Source organism: Leptodactylus fuscus, chromosome 2, assembly GCF_031893055.1.
Source record: "Leptodactylus fuscus isolate aLepFus1 chromosome 2, aLepFus1.hap2, whole genome shotgun sequence".
In the NCBI taxonomy this organism is placed as follows: Eukaryota; Metazoa; Chordata; class Amphibia; order Anura; family Leptodactylidae; genus Leptodactylus; species Leptodactylus fuscus.
Window position 1 is genome coordinate 5904209 of NC_134266.1, and position 16208 is coordinate 5920416.

Below are 16208 nucleotides of genomic sequence, written 5' to 3' on the forward strand. Positions count from 1 at the left end.
GGAGGAATGGAGCGCCTCTCGTCCCCGCCATCTAATGTTCCTTTAATCTCCAACACAAGAGCCGCAGAGAATCCTCTAGAGGAATGTTCTGAAAGCCTCCATGGAAAAGAGGTGATAGATATTTCCAAAACATCCAGCTGTCACCGGCGCTTCCCTTTTGGGTAATTGATCTGGTGCACCTGATTCATAGCCCTATATATAAAGCAACAAAGGGCACACAAATGATGCAAAGAGATGGTATTGACCAGGATTAGAACAGCGCCACTCTACTCCATGGCTGCATCTGGTACTGCATCACTGATTGTAAATGGGACATATTGGCTGCTGCAGAGAAAAGGGGGTTTTATAGTGTTTGACTCAACACAGGGCACAGAGTCTTGGCTGCAACGTTGGGTGGCAGATGCCCTAGTCTTATATTGCAAAGATTGTGCCAATTGCTTCTAGAAAGCAAAGCATCCTGGGTCACCCCTGGAAATCAATGGCTGCTCATTGTGTTGTGCAGGTCAAGAGCCACATTGCAGGTTGGGGCACAGGTATAGGGGGTACAAAGGTAGAAAAATTGCCCCACTCTACCAAGAGTGTAAAGTTAGCTGTTTCCACAAAAAATAGCAAGGTCCACTACCAAGTGCCTACCTCTAGGGGGCATCATAGGTCCCCCTGGAAAATCAATGAGTGTCCATTGTGTTGTGTAGGTTATTTGCTAAACGCCATGCAAGGGCACGGGTATGGGGGGTACCAAGGTAGAGATTTTTCCCTCCTCCATCACAATTGTAAGATTGCAAAAATAGCAAATCTTTAGGGGGTATCGAAGGTTGCCCTTGAAAATCAACGGGTGCCCACTGTGTTGTAAAATTCAAGAGAGGCACAGGTATAGGGATACCATGATAGCAATCCTACCCTCCTCCATCAAGAGTGTGACGATGGCTCTTTCCATCAAAAATAGCAAGGTCGTCCAGCAGGTGTATATCTATGGGGGGCATCATAGGTCACCCTTGGAAAGTAATGGGTTCCCAATTTGCTGTGCAGGTCGAGAGCCATCCTTTACATTGGGGAACATGTATAGGGGGTGCCAAGGCAGCAATTTTGTGAGGATGGCTCTTTCCATCATAAAAAAACAAGGTGCACCACCAATGGCTGTAAGGGGCAACATAGGTCACCTTTCAGGTCCAGCACCCCCTGTATGCAGGGGCAGGTATCAGATATACTAAAGTAGCAATTTTTCCCTCCTCCTTCAGGATTGTAAGTTTAGCTCTTGGGTCCCCACCAAGGGCCTAGGGGTGTAGGAATTCTTACTATGCCAAATATCATGCATTAGCTAGTATTGTAAGTGGGACGTGGTAGGTTGGCCTGGTTATAGATTTTGGATTGGGACCCTCATGTTACTCCCCTGAGGATCTACCGCTCTATTTCCTAATCGTACCCTACAAGGCCATACCACAGGACTCATACACTCACATCTATTAAGGGTGTCAAATTAATGGGGCATTCTGGTTACAACAAGTTACCCCCTACCTCGCTGATCGATGGGGGTCTGATCGCAACAGGAGTGTTTGGTGTGATGGAGCAGTCAGACCCCACTAAAGTTGCCCCATTTTGTGGGGGTAACTTGTTGTGACCGGAATCCCCATTTAAGTGTAATGTACAAGTGCAGTATGACATCAAACGTCCATCTTTCTTATATGGTGGGTAGACGATGGGCTATTACCTGAAATGCAGGATGTGTAGAGTTAACCAGTTCAGCTCTGCTACATCACTGCTCGGAGTGTGTTGTGTGGTATTATGCTTGTGTTTCAGGTTATTGATGTTTTCCACAAAACACAGCAATTAACGTCCACAATTAGCGCCGGAGTCAGCCGAAAGGAAGAAGCGTTAAAAGCCTTTGTCGCTAATGATGCCGCTCTACGTCCTGACTCGCGGCCTCGGCGCTGGCAGAACATGTGTCAGATCAGCTCTATGTCATGGGAAAGCTTCAGTCCTAGACTCTGCACTCGGCAACACCTACCGGGGGCGTCCTATAGAAGGGCACTAGTTAGTGAACATCAAGGGTTAATCTGGTGGCCCCCAAGGGTCTAGCTATAGAGATATAGAGAGCGTCTCCCCCTCTGGAGGACCCAGCACGTCCATACATTACATGGACAGCAGATTGATTTCAATGGACGCTGTGTAATACTTCACTTCACCTGTGGTGGCGCTGCAGGGAAATTTAACACTTACTGTCAGATTACAGCAGATCACAGGATCAGGTAACCGGGTGATCTGTTAATACTAACCAATGAGGATTTAGATCTTTATCCTCCAGTCACATTCAAAGCTGTTACTTAACCTGTGGATTTATGAGAACTAGAGGATCGCTCTCTAGTAGAGATGAGCGGGTAGTGAAATATTCGTTTCGAGTAGAGCCTCAATACTGGACTACTCGATCGAATATCAAATCCCATTATAGTCTATGGAAAAAATGCTCATTTCAACAGGGGCCACACGGTGGCTCAGTGGTTAGCACTGCTGTCTTGCAGTGCTGGAGTCCTGGTGTTCAAATCCCACCAAGGGCAAAAAACCATCTGCAAGGAGTTTGTATGTTCTCCCCGTGTTTGCATGGATTTCCATCCCATATTCCAAAGACATACTGATAGGGGAAAATGTACCTTGTGGGCCCTACAGTATGTGGGGCTCACAATCTACATTAAAAAAAAAAAAAAAAAATGCTCGTTTCACGGGAAACCACTATTCAACTAATGGAGAGTCACCAAGTCTGCGAGTAGCAGGAGGAGAGTGTTTAGGAGGAGCGCTGTGCAGGTAAAGCACACAGACCCCATAGACTATAACGGGTTCATGCACTTTTGGGGTTTCATGCACGTTCATGCGCTCCATCAATGGAAATCTTCAAGCGGAATCTGGATAAACATATAGCTGGGATGATTTAGGAAGACCTGCACTCGCAGGGGGTTGGACCCGATGGCCCTTGAGGTCCCTTCCAACTCTACCATAAGAAAGTAAGAAAGAAAGAAAGGACTTTAACTGCACAGTGCTTGTAGTTGCGCTGATATTCCATTCGGGGGGTCCTCCTGCGGACTCCTTCCGCTAATGTGAACTTACTCGTCCTGCAGAACCAGCATTGATTGGCTATACAGTGTATACAGTGTACAGTGTATAGCATTCGGCAAATCAACGCTGGTTCTGCAGCAGGCTCTTCCTTGCTAGTCGGGAGAGCTGGCAGCTTGCGGTTCTGTGGGAGTTGACCTTTTCTCATAGGAATGCATTGATCAGCGTTGATTGGCTGAATGCTATGCAGTGTACAACATTCGGCCAATCAACGCTGGTTCTGCCGGAGGCTCGTCTGTGAGGAGGCGGAGTCTAAGATCAGACCACAGCAGTCTCCATTGTCACAGACCAGCCTCCAGCAGAACCAGCGTTGATTGGCTGTACACTGTACAGCATTCGGCCAATCAATGCTGGTTCTGAATCAAATCTTTACTGCGAATAGCGAGTAGTATTCGAACGAGTACGAGTATTTTGAATACCGCAGTATTATATCCAATAACTCCTCGATCGAATATTACTCGCTCATCTCTAGTAACCAAGAAATCTGCAGATTTGTATTCAAAGGGATTTAGAGAATGAGAAGTGAAATGTGATTTTCTTCTATTAGTAGATTCTTCTCTATTAGGAAACTTCCCTCATTATTATCTCTGGATTATCAATGATTTTTGTTTATATATCACCAACAAATTCCGCAGCGTTGTACAGAGATTGTCATCACTAAAACTGTACTAACCACCAGGGCCGCCGATAGGCCAGTACTACTGGTACTGGCGTCAGGGGCCCGGCCAAATTGAAAAATGGGGGGGCCCGGTTTTGGCCCGCCACCGTGTGCCGGCCCCCTGGCGCCCATAGCAGTCATTGTGTATGTCCTATTTTAACTCAGATCTGCATCCAGAGGACGCAGATCTGAGTTGAAGACATACGCGGCTGAAGCAAGGAGCTGACACAGGTGATCACATCGCGTCTAAAAGCCAGTAGCCGGCGGCGGAGCGAGGAGCTGACACAGGTCAGCTCCTTGCTTCGCCGCTGCGCACCTCTCTCGCTGTCACATATGCGGCTGAAGCGAGGAGCTGACCTGTGTCAGCTCCTCGCTTCGCCGCCTCCGCTACTGGCTTGTAGACGCGATGTGATGACGTCACATCGCGTCTATAACTGTGCGCCAGTGAGAGAGAGAGGCGCGCAGAGAGCTGTGAGGGAACGAAGGAGAAGGTAAGTCAGTCAGTGCAATGTGGAACGTGAAACTGGGGGCAGAGAGAGGACGGCATGACAATGGGGGCAGAGATGGAGAGGACGGCATGACAATTGGGGCAGAGATGGAGGGGACATGAATATGGGGGCAGAGATGGAGAGGACGTCATGACAATTGGGGCAGAGATGGAGGGGACATGAATATGGGGGCAGAGATGGAGAGGACGACATGACAATGGGGGCAGAGATGGAGGGACATGAATATGGGGCAGAGATGGAGGGGTACATGAATATGGGGGCTGAGATGGAGAGGACAGCATGACAATGGGGGCAGAGATGGAGGGGACATGAATATGGGGGCAGAGATGGAGGGGACATGAATATGGGGGCAGAGATGGAGAGGACGGCATGACAATGGGGGCAGAGATGGAGGGACATGAATATGGGGGCAGAGATGGAGGGGACATGAATATGGGGGCAGAGATGGAGGGGACATGAATATGGGGGCAGAGATGGAGGGGACATGAATATGGGGGCAGAGATGGAGGGGACATGAATATGGGGGCAGAGATGGAGGGGACATGAATATGGGGGCAGAGATGGAGGGCATGAATCTGGGGGTAGAGATGGAGGGGACATGAAACTGGGGGCAGAGATGGAGGGGGGAAACATGAAATTGGGGGCAGAAATGGATAGGCAGACATGAATCTGGGGCAGAGATTGGGTGGGAGACATGAAACTGGGTGCAGATGAAGGGTGTATATGAAGCTGGGGGAGAGAGAGAGGGGGGGACATATAATTTACGGGTGACTGTAGGAGGATTATACTGTGTGCGGGCACATGAAAAATTAATGAGAATGGGTGGAGTCAACATAACGGTGGGTGGGGCTAAATTTGCCTCTCTTTTGGTTCTTCAAAAGTTGGGAGGTATGGGTACAGGGGGTAGTGAAAAGATGTTAGAAGGTGGATGGGGGGGGGGAGGAGGGGGATTGTTGGGGCATCAGGTGTGCGGCACTGCGGAGAGGGAACTGGGGCAATAATATATAATATATAAGTTTTTAGCTGGAGAACTACAAAGCACACAAGACCTCCAAAGGTATGTGTGCTTTGTATTAATAATGATGTACTAGCATAGCAGCCTGTTTGGGGGTGGGACTTTCACTTTAAAGGAGTGTTCACATTGCGTTTTTGGCCTCCCTTGCTGGGATACATTGGTAACCATTCACAATCAGCTACCCACTTATCCCTGCACGGAGAACTGCAGGCCCCCCCCTTTTTTTTTAATGGCCAGTTCTCCGTGCAGGGATAAGTTGACAGCTGATTCTGACTGGTTACCAACGTATCCCGGCAAGGGAGGCCAAAAACGCAATGTGAGGATTTATTAGGAGGCTCTTATAGATGGTGTTGTGTCTCTATAGGCGCTGTCACACGTAGCAGATTGTACCTGCAAATAGAATCTGATTAAGCCTTGTAATGCTGCTAAATAAAGGGAAATGTAATACAGAATTGGTATGTCGCAAAATAAAGTAGTTTTAAAATGGCGGCAGCGGGGGGGGGGGGGGGGGCAGACACTTAGGCTGTATGGGGCCCCAAAATTCCTGATGGCAGCCCTGCTAACCACTAACCTATCAACAGTGCTATCCACTGAGCCAACCATGATAACCACTGAGCCACCAACTGTGCTAAATAGTGATATATCTACTATGTATGTTAACCACTGAGAATACAGCACTAGACACTGAGTTACCATTAGGGGTGAACATGTCAGAATCTTATGAACTTTTTCTCCACTGGAAAATTTGAGGTTCACATTAACTTACAACTAGATAGATAAATCTGAGATAGATAGATAGATAGATAGATAGGAGATAGATAGATAGATAGATAGATAGATAGATAGATAGATAGATAGATAGATAGATAGGAGATAGATATAGATAGGAGATAGATAGATAGATAGATAGATAGATAGATAGATAGATAGATAGATAGATAGATAGATAGATAGATAGGAGATAGATAGATAGATAGATAGGAGATAGATAGATAGATAGATAGATAGATAGATAGATAGATAGATAGGAGATAGATAGATAGATAGATAGATAGATAGATAGATAGATAGATAGGAGATAGATAGATAGATAGATAGATAGATAGGAGATAGATAGATAGATAGATAGATAGATAGATAGATAGATAGATAGGAGATAGATAGATAGATAGATAGATAGATAGATAGATAGGAGATAGATAGATAGATAGATAGATAGATAGATAGACGTTTCCATGGAATTATTCTGCATTTCTAGGGCCCAATACACATAAGGGGAATATCTCTCACTCGGAGCCTCAGCCGTTATAAGAATAAGCCCCAATAATCTATAACATGACATTGTAAAGGAAAAGTCACCCAAATCTGCAAATGTCTCAAAATCAATCTTCTGAGTGTGAAGTCTCTGAGCTCTATAGAGGGGCCTGGAGGTCTATGGAGAGGGGGATATAAGACGTCTGCAGCGCTGCGGTGGTCTCAGCTGCATCTGCGGATTGTCTATGGAACATCTGAAGATCATTTTTGCCTGGATTTTCAAAAATATTCACCTTTAATGTGCAGGAATGATAAGGGAGAAGAATAATAGTCATCTATATCCACAGCCCTCAGGGGTCCTGGTGGGGGTCCTACTCCTCGGCGCCCCCTGGGGGTTCAGACATGCACACGCCTGCTCCATTCATCTCTATCAGACTGTGCAGCACTACATCTGACGTCTCATAGAATCCTATAGATCAGGGGTAGGGAACCTTCGACTCTCCAGCTGCTGTGAAACTACAACTCCCAGCATGCTCCATTCACTTCCATGGGAGTTCCCAGAACAGCAGAGCCAGTATGCATGCTGGGAGTTGTAGTTTTGCAACAGCTGGAGAGCCGTACGTTCCCTACCCCTGCTATAGATTGTGTGTGACCCTTCCCATGGACGGACTTGGGACCCTCGCTCTTGATTGCTGAGACTCCCAAGATTTTTTTAACTAAAGGGTCTCTCTGCTTTTTACAAAGGTCACTTGAGAATAAGCAGATTACAGTGTCCTCTGCTGGCACCCCTGTGGTTGGCTGTAATCTGTGGGGGAACCTGGCAGTGAGGGATTAATTCTCCTGCACCGCCACCACTGGGCAGATGAGGTACTACACAGTGTCCATTCACATCCATGGTTAGTCTGTGTAGTAGAGGACAGCACAGATCCTCCAGAGACCCTCTTAGTTATAACCTTCACTATGGCCAAAGGTGTGGATCCTAAATACAGAAACCCCCTCTATGAAATCAGAATTCCCTTTTAGGATGATGATGGTTTTCTACCCTGGACAATCCCTTTAAGTATAATCTCTGTGACTGCTTTAAATTCATCTAAAAATCCAGTTAGGTGAGATTGAAATGAGATATAATTTTTTTTTTAAAAGGGGATTTCTAGGATCAGACAATATGGCTACAATTATACAAAAACAGCACCACCCCTATCCTCAGGTTGTGTATGGTAATGCACCTTTATGTCTAACATAAACTGCAAATATCATCAGTAGATCTAGCAGTGCATGTATCCTTAAAGGGATAAGTCATGTTTTTGCATTGCTGCAATCTTGGTGCACATCATGTCAAATGGCTAACTCATGTCAAAGTCATCTCTGCCATGTTTGTATACTGCTAGCACTCTATGGAGAGATGTAGCAGAGTCTCTGTCACCCTGACACTCATCTAAATCTCGTGGTAGGTAAATATTGGCCCCCTGCAGTCCTATGTAATAGTCAACGACCAGTGGACATCTAGTAATGGAGGTCCTGTTGACCCCACCACCACCTCGGATCCATAGTCATCACACTGCTGGGCATGCTCTGTGACTGCAATACTAAAATTTTGATCTGGAACTCGAGTTACTCCTTGCAACTCTTCTGCCATTCTGAGGCAAAGCAACCAACTATAAGGGCTTGTAAGAAAACGTTCCGCACCACTACATGACCACCAAGGCAGCAGAACGGTATCATCATTGAACTATTCCTTTAGTGCATAAAATCTGATGATATCAGCAATTATTGGCACATCACCATCTTATCACATGAGCAAGTCAGCTCTGCTTCATCTCTATGTCATTATATGGGGGATCCAAGACCATTACAAAAGCATCCACCAGAATCAATCAACGACTTTCATAGCTGAGATGAATTATAACAAGAGGGAAGGTGCGGGGCGGTGATTGGAGAGGATGGGCCCATACAATGTTCTTGCTCGGGTTCCCTGTGTGGTCCACGTTGGTCCTTGTTCTCATTAGTAACATACAGTAGCCTATGAAGTACATGGAAGGTTGGAAAGATGAGCATTAGCCCTGTCAGTCGTCTCCTAACCGTTGACCTTTCCATCAAAATTTCACGACTGACTGCAGACTCTTCACGTCTCCAAGATCCGAAAGACATATCCGGAAATCCCACGGTCACGTTGCATCTTCTGGTCTCCTGGCAGCTCAACCAGACAGGAGCACGAGGTAGGAATATATTAAGAGCTAAAAGGCATCTTCATCCATCACGTGGCACCACCAGTTGACGGTGACCCATTTCATCTGACGTTGAGTTAAGGGTTTATGACTGAGGCAAGAAGAAAAGAAAAGTCAAATGTCTTGCTCCGAGGACCTCCACCAGCAAATCGTGATGTGTAGAACATCCTCACCGCGTCCTGCCATCCCTTAAAGCCTTTAATCCTTCTCTCCTCTACGTCGTTGCCAGTAATGGAGAATTCATCTGGAGCATGGAGGAGGTAATCAAGTTCTCCCCGAATCCCAAATGAGCAGGAAGATTTTTTTTTTCCACCGTCTGAAGCCATTTCCACTACTTTCATCTATCATCTCGCCTCCGTCTGGCTCTGTCCTCACTTATTTAACTCAAGGATTGGAAGCCGCCCCCGGGGCCAATCCATTCATTGACTTTGAGGCTCTCGGTCAACTCAAAAACCCATGAGCATGATTTTGGAATATTCCATCCATCCTGGCACAAAATGTCCAATCGGTCTTTCCAGTTCTTGACTCTGCCAATGGTTCTTCCAAATTATTCGAGCAGCTTAGGTGGCCTCCATCCATTTGTAGCGTAAATCTCTCCTAATCGTTCAGGTCACCATAATACCTTGCACTTGTAAATGGCTTACAGCTTAGAAGGGATGACGCTTCGGGTAATAGGATTTACATTGCAACATGTTGATAGACACGGCACAAATGGAACAATAAAGTGTCACCGTGCCGGCACCTCCTACAAGTGCAGCATGGATGAGAAGCAGGAGAACCCCATTGTGGCTGCAGAAATAGGTGTGGCATCATCCTACAGGAGCCTCCAACACCTTATACTTTGCAAAACCTTCTACAGACCAATCATAGTGAGGATGGCGGAGAATATATTGACCACGACCAATCCTGGTAAAGGATGGTGGAGAATTTATTGACCACACTTGAGTATCGAGCAATATTACAAATGGACAATTCATTTGTATGGTCAATAAAGGCGAGGAAGGGGTGTACACTGTTACAGGTGCAGGACTGGGAGCCGGCAACTTACGTCTTCAGTCCCAGTGGGATATTGAAGCCGCTGAATTTTAATTTCTGAGATCACAAGAAGCAATTATCATCTGAGACTTGGAGATCATCGATGGTGGCGGGCCACCCAATTCCACCAGCTACTGACTGATAGGTCTTAATGCACATGCAAACCCTAGAATATTACAAGATACAGACTCCGGCTCCATATAGCAGCACAAGATGAAGTATATTGTAGTGTTTATGTCTGAAGAACCGGCAATTTACCTGTCTGTCTTATCTGCGATACCTATAGAAAGCACTTCCCATCTCCAAAGCCATAGACACAATGAGCACCTCCAGCGTCTCGGTAATTATAGACCTGAGCCTTGATGTGTGCTCAGCTCATTAAATGACAGGAACATTTCAGCATTCCGTGCACCATAAAAGCCGGCTCAGTTTTTCACCCCCCCCCACCCCCTCTATCACAGCCCCCCTTCCCCCTGGTTCTCGCTAACCCCACCCTACCATGGTCTTCACTCCCTATTCTACAAGTGATACACGTTGCCTGCCACACCTTTAACCCCTCTGTATCCACCAGGGATGGATGGAAGCCATGGAAAATGTCAAATATAACCCTGCGGAGCATTTGGGGAATTAAATCCCACATGTACATGTCATTAAAACCCCTGTCGTAATTATCGGTGGTGTTGCATAGAGCGGTCTAGCTCACAATTCAGACCTGTCAATCACAATCAACGTCTTTATGAAGAATATATGTCACATCGATACATTGTATCAGCGGCGCTGACCATTAGGTAGAACATTGATCATCATGGTCAATATGGTGACACCCCTCTGAGGTGGAGATAAGGCTTCATTTCTGGGGTGTAGACCGATCACACAGTCACCCCACTTGTTACACATCACAGCAGAATCCTAGTTAACAATGTAACATTTCACACTTGTCATGAATTTTTGGCAATGTATTGGGAGACGGTCACCTGTACGGCGCGTCCCCCACCCTGGCTGCTAACAGGTCTCCCGGAATGTGCTAGGGGCGGGGTCCTCGACATCTCCCAGCTCTTCCACAGGCAAGAATTGCGATTTCGAGGGTAAAACCATTAAAATCCTCTTTTTTTCCGGCTAATGCCCCTCAGATAATTGTTTGAGCATCAACCTCATTGTTCTCGGAGATAAGACAACAGGTTTAATCCTCCGCCACATGCCTCTAAGACCCTGCACAATGATCCCTCCATCAGACACGCAGCGTTACAATGTATCACATAGAAAAAAAGACCCCCCATAGACACCGCAGCCCCTTATACCAGGTGTGGACGGAGGATCTACCTAGAGAAGACTCCATCATGGTCAACCACGTACGGCAAGGTGTCGCCCACACCTGGGGCAATAAGATGCTTGGCTACTGATACGAGGCTGGGGGACTATGACCCACCAGCGCCTCCGCCACCCTGGTTTCTCGCCTCCATGCATAGATTGAGGAGATTTACCTGTTTTGTTCTTCTCATACAGCACAGCATGGTTGAATTTGTTGGTCTACTCTCCTCTTTCCTTCCTGTCTCCTTCTTTTCTTCCTCTCTGGCTCTTTTCCTTCGTGGCCCCCTCGCTCACACACACATAGACAGGCACACGCTCTCACACATACAGCAGTAGGGGGGTTCGCAGAGACTGGAGGGTCTGGTCCTTTGCTCTCATCACATGCATGCACGCCCAGTCTCTCTCTCCCTGGATCTTCAGCAGACTTGTTCACTGGCTCTCAATGACTGCTCGCCTCCTCCGTCTCTCCTTTTCCCACCCCTCCTCATCCTTGTCAGCCGCCTCCTCCCAATCCCCCATCATGAATATTTAAACACCTACAATCTGTACCCAATTACCCACGACTTTCCCTGTGCAGGAGCAGCAGAGGGGGCATTTTATACCTCCAGCCTCCATCTCTTTATGTGCTTATGTCATATACTACCCCCCCCCCCCCCCATAGTACTATACGTCTCCAGGCAGAGGGGAGCAGGGCTGGGTGTGTTCTGTACGCAGACCCCAGACCACAGCTTCCATTGTTCAGGTGATGAGGACCAGTGGTGAGATCATCGAGTATGACATCACAGGAGGCAAAGATATGTCTGTACTCACCCCAAGGGGATACGTGTCATGTGGACTCACCCCTCACATCATAATCAACTGGTTATAGGAGGCGAGAGGGATGGAGACAGTCATAGAGGAAAGGAGATAGATAGATAGATAGATAGATAGATAGATAGATAGATAGATAGGAGATAGATAGATAGGAGATAGATAGATAGGAGATAGATAGATAGGAGATAGATAGCTAGATAGATAGATAGATAGATAGGAGATAGATAGATAGATAGATAGGAGATAGATAGATAGATAGATAGATAGATAGGAGATAGATAGATAGGAGATAGATAGATAGATAGATAGATAGATAGATAGATAGATAGATAGGTGATAGATAGATAGATAGATAGGAGAGAGAGAGATATATAGATAGATAGATAGATAGATAGATAGATAGATAGATAGATAGATAGGAGATAGATAGATAGATAGGAGATAGATAGATAGATAGGAGATAGATAGATAGATAGGAGATAAATAGATAGATAGATAGATAGATAGATAGATAGATAGGAGATAGATAGATAGATAGATAGGAGATAGATAGATAAATAGATAGGAGATAAATAGATAGATAGATAGATAGATAGGAGATAGATAGATAGATAGATAGATAGATAGATAGATAGATAGAATATGATAGATAGATAGATACAGTTAGGGCCAGAAATATTTGGACAGTGACACAATTTTCGCGAGTTGGGCTCTGCATGCCACCACATTGGTTTTGAAATGAAACCTCTACAACAGAATTCCAGTGCAGATTGTAACGTTTAATTTGAAGGGTTGAACAAAAATATCTGATAGTAAATGTAGGAATTGTACACATTTCTTTACAAACACTCCACATTTTAGGAGCTCAAAAGTAATTGGACAAATAAACATAACCCAAACAAAATATTTTTATTTTCAATATTTTGTTGCGAACCCTTTGGAGGCAATCACTGCCTTAAGTCTGGAACCCATGGACATCACCAAACGCTGGGTTTCCTCCTTCTTAATGCTTTGCCAGGCCTTTACAGCCGCAGCCTTCAGGTCTTGCTTGTTTGTGGGTCTTTCCGCCTTAAGTCTGGATTTGAGCAAGTGAAATGCATGCTCAATTGGGTTAAGATCTGGTGATTGACTTGGCCATTGCAGAATGTTCCACTTTTTTGCACTCATGAACTCCTGGGTAGCTTTGGCTGGATGCTTGGGGTCATTGTCCATCTGTACTATGAAGCGCCGTCCGATCAACTTGGCAGCATTTGGCTGAATCTGGGCTGAAAGTATATCCCGGTACACTTCAGAATTCATCCGGCTACTCTTGTCTGCTGTTATGTCATCAATAAACACAAGTGACCCAGTGCCATTGAAAGCCATGCATGCCCATGCCATCACGTTGCCTCCACCATGTTTTACAGAGGATGTGCTGTGCCTCGGATCATGTGCCGTTCCCTTTCTTCTTCAAACTTTTTTCTTCCCATCACTCTGGTACAGGTTGATCTTTGTCTCATCTGTCCATAGAATACTTTTCCAGAACTGAGCTGGCTTCTTGAGGTGTTTTTCAGCAAATTTAACTCTGGCCTGTCTATTTTTGGAATTGATGAATGGTTTGCATCTAGATGTGAACCCTTTGTATTTACTTTCATGGAGTCTTCTCTTTACTGTTGACTTAGAGACAGATACACCTACTTCACTGAGAGTGTTCTGGACTTCAGTTGATGTTGTGAACGGGTTCTTCTTGACCAAAGAAAGTATGCGGCGATCATCCACCACTGTTGTCATCCGTGGACGCCCAGGCCTTTTTGAGTTCCCAAGCTCACCAGTCAATTCCTTTTTTCTTAGAATGTACCCGACTGTTGATTTTGCTACTGCAAGCATGTCTGCTATCTCTCTGATGGATGTTTTCTTTTTTTCAGCCTCAGGATGTTCTGCTTCACCTCATTTGAGAGTTCTTTTGACCGCATGTTGTCTGGTCACAGCAACAGCTTCCAAATGCAAAACCACACACCTGGAATCAACCCCAGACCTTTTAACTACTTCATTGATTACAGGTTTACGAGGGAGACGCCTTCAGAGTTAATTGCAGCCCTTAGAGTCCATTGTCCAATTACTTTTGGTCCCTTGAAAAAGAGGAGGCTATGCATTACAGAGCTATGATTCCTAAACCCTTTCTCCGATTTGGATGTGGAAACTCTCATATTGCAGCTGGGAGTGTGCACTTTCAGCCCATATTATATATATAATTGTATTTCTGAACATGTTTTAGTAAACAGCTAAAATAACAAAACTTGTGTCACTGTCCAAATATTTCTGGCCCTGTAGATAGATAGATAGATAGATAGATAGATAGATAGATAGATAGATAGATAGGAGATAGATAGATACAATATGATTGATAGATAGATAGATAGATAGATAGATAGATAGATAGAATATGATAGATAGATAGATAGATAGATAGATAGATAGATAGATAGATAGGAGATAGATAGATACAATATGATTGATAGATAGATAGATAGATAGATAGATAGATAGATAGAATATGATAGATAGATAGATAGATAGATAGATAGATAGATAGATAGATAGGAGATAGATAGATAGATAGATAGATAGATAGGAGATAGATAGATAGATAGATAGATAGATAGATAGATAGATACAATATGATTGATTGATTGATAGATAGATAGATAGATAGATAGGAGATAGATAGATAGATAGATAGATAGATAGATAGGAGATAGATAAGAGATAGATAGATAGATAGATAGGAGATAGATAGATAGATAGATAGATAGATAGATAGATAGATAGATAGATAGATACAATAAATCCTGTCAGACTAACCTGATTTCCTTCTACAACAAAATCACTGAATGGTTGGACCAAGGGAATGCCGTGGACATAGTATATCTTGACTTCAGTAAGGCATTTGATAAAGTATCACATAACCTTCTTATTGAAAAAATGATTAAGTATTAGAGATGAGCGAACACTAAAATGTTCGAGGTTCGAAATTCGATTCGAACAGCCGCTCACTGTTCGAGTGTTCGAATGGGTTTCGAACCCCATTATAGTCTATGGGGAACATAAACTCGTTAAGGGGGAAACCCAAATTCGTGTCTGGAGGGTCACCAAGTCCACTATGACACCCCAGGAAATGATACCAACACCCTGGAATGACACTGGGACAGCAGGGGAAGCATGTCTGGGGGCATAAAAGTCACTTTATTTCATGGAAATCCCTGTCAGTTTGCGATTTTCGCAAGCTAACTTTTCCCCATAGAAATGCATTGGCCAGCGCTGATTGGCCAGAGTACGGAACTCGACCAATCAGCGCTGGCTCTGCTGGAGGAGGCGGAGTCTAAGATCGCTCCACACCAGTCTCCATTCAGGTCCGACCTTAGACTCCGCCTCCTCCGGCAGAGCCAGCGCTGATTGGCCGAAGGCTGGCCAATGCATTCCTATGCGAATGCAGACTTAGCAGTGCTGAGCCAGTTTTGCTCAACTACACATCTGATGCACACTCGGCACTGCTACATCAGATGTAGCAATCTGATGTAGCAGAGCCGAGGGTGCACTAGAACCCCTGTGCAAACTCAGTTCACGCTAATAGAATGCATTGGCCAGCGCTGATTGGCCAATGCATTCTATTAGCCCGATGAAGTAGAGCTGAATGTGTGTGCTAAGCACACACATTCAGCACTGCTTCATCACGCCAATACAATGCATTAGCCAGTGCTGATTGGCCAGAGTACGGAATTCGGCCAATCAGCGCTGGCCAATGCATTCTATTAGCCCGATGAAGTAGAGCTGAATGTGTGTGCTAAGCACACACATTCAGCACTGCTTCATCAAGCCAATACAATGCATTAGCCAGTGCTGATTGGCCAGAGTACGGAATTCGGCCAATCAGCGCTGGCTCTGCTGGAGGAGGCGGAGTCTAAGATCGCTCCACACCAGTCTCCATTCAGGTCCGACCTTAGACCCCGCCTCCTCCGGCAGAGCCAGCGCTGATTGGCCGAAGGCTGGCCAATGCATTCCTATGCGAATGCAGACTTAGCAGTGCTGAGTCAGTTTTGCTCAACTACACATCTGATGCACACTCGGCACTGCTACATCAGATGTAGCAATCTGATGTAGCAGAGCCGAGGGTGCACTAGAACCCCTGTGCAAACTCAGTTCACGCTAATAGAATGCATTGGCCAGCGCTGATTGGCCAATGCATTCTATTAGCCCGATGAAGTAGAGCTGAATGTGTGTGCTAAGCACACACATTCAGCACTGCTTCATCAAGC

At 45.4% G+C, this 16208-nt stretch overlaps 1 protein-coding gene across 1 annotated transcript in view; it reads right to left on the minus strand.

Annotated features, from left to right (window-relative positions):
• The window catches only part of GAP43 (growth associated protein 43), an 88062-nt gene extending 76497 nt beyond the window's left edge, over window positions 1-11565 (minus strand). Inside the window, exon 1 of the mRNA XM_075263302.1 lies at window positions 11277-11565. Within this exon, the coding sequence (XP_075119403.1) occupies window positions 11277-11306 (30 nt within the window). The 5' untranslated portion in view covers window positions 11307-11565. The remainder of the gene's footprint in view (window positions 1-11276) is intronic.
• Window positions 11566-16208: the final 4643 nt, after the last annotated feature.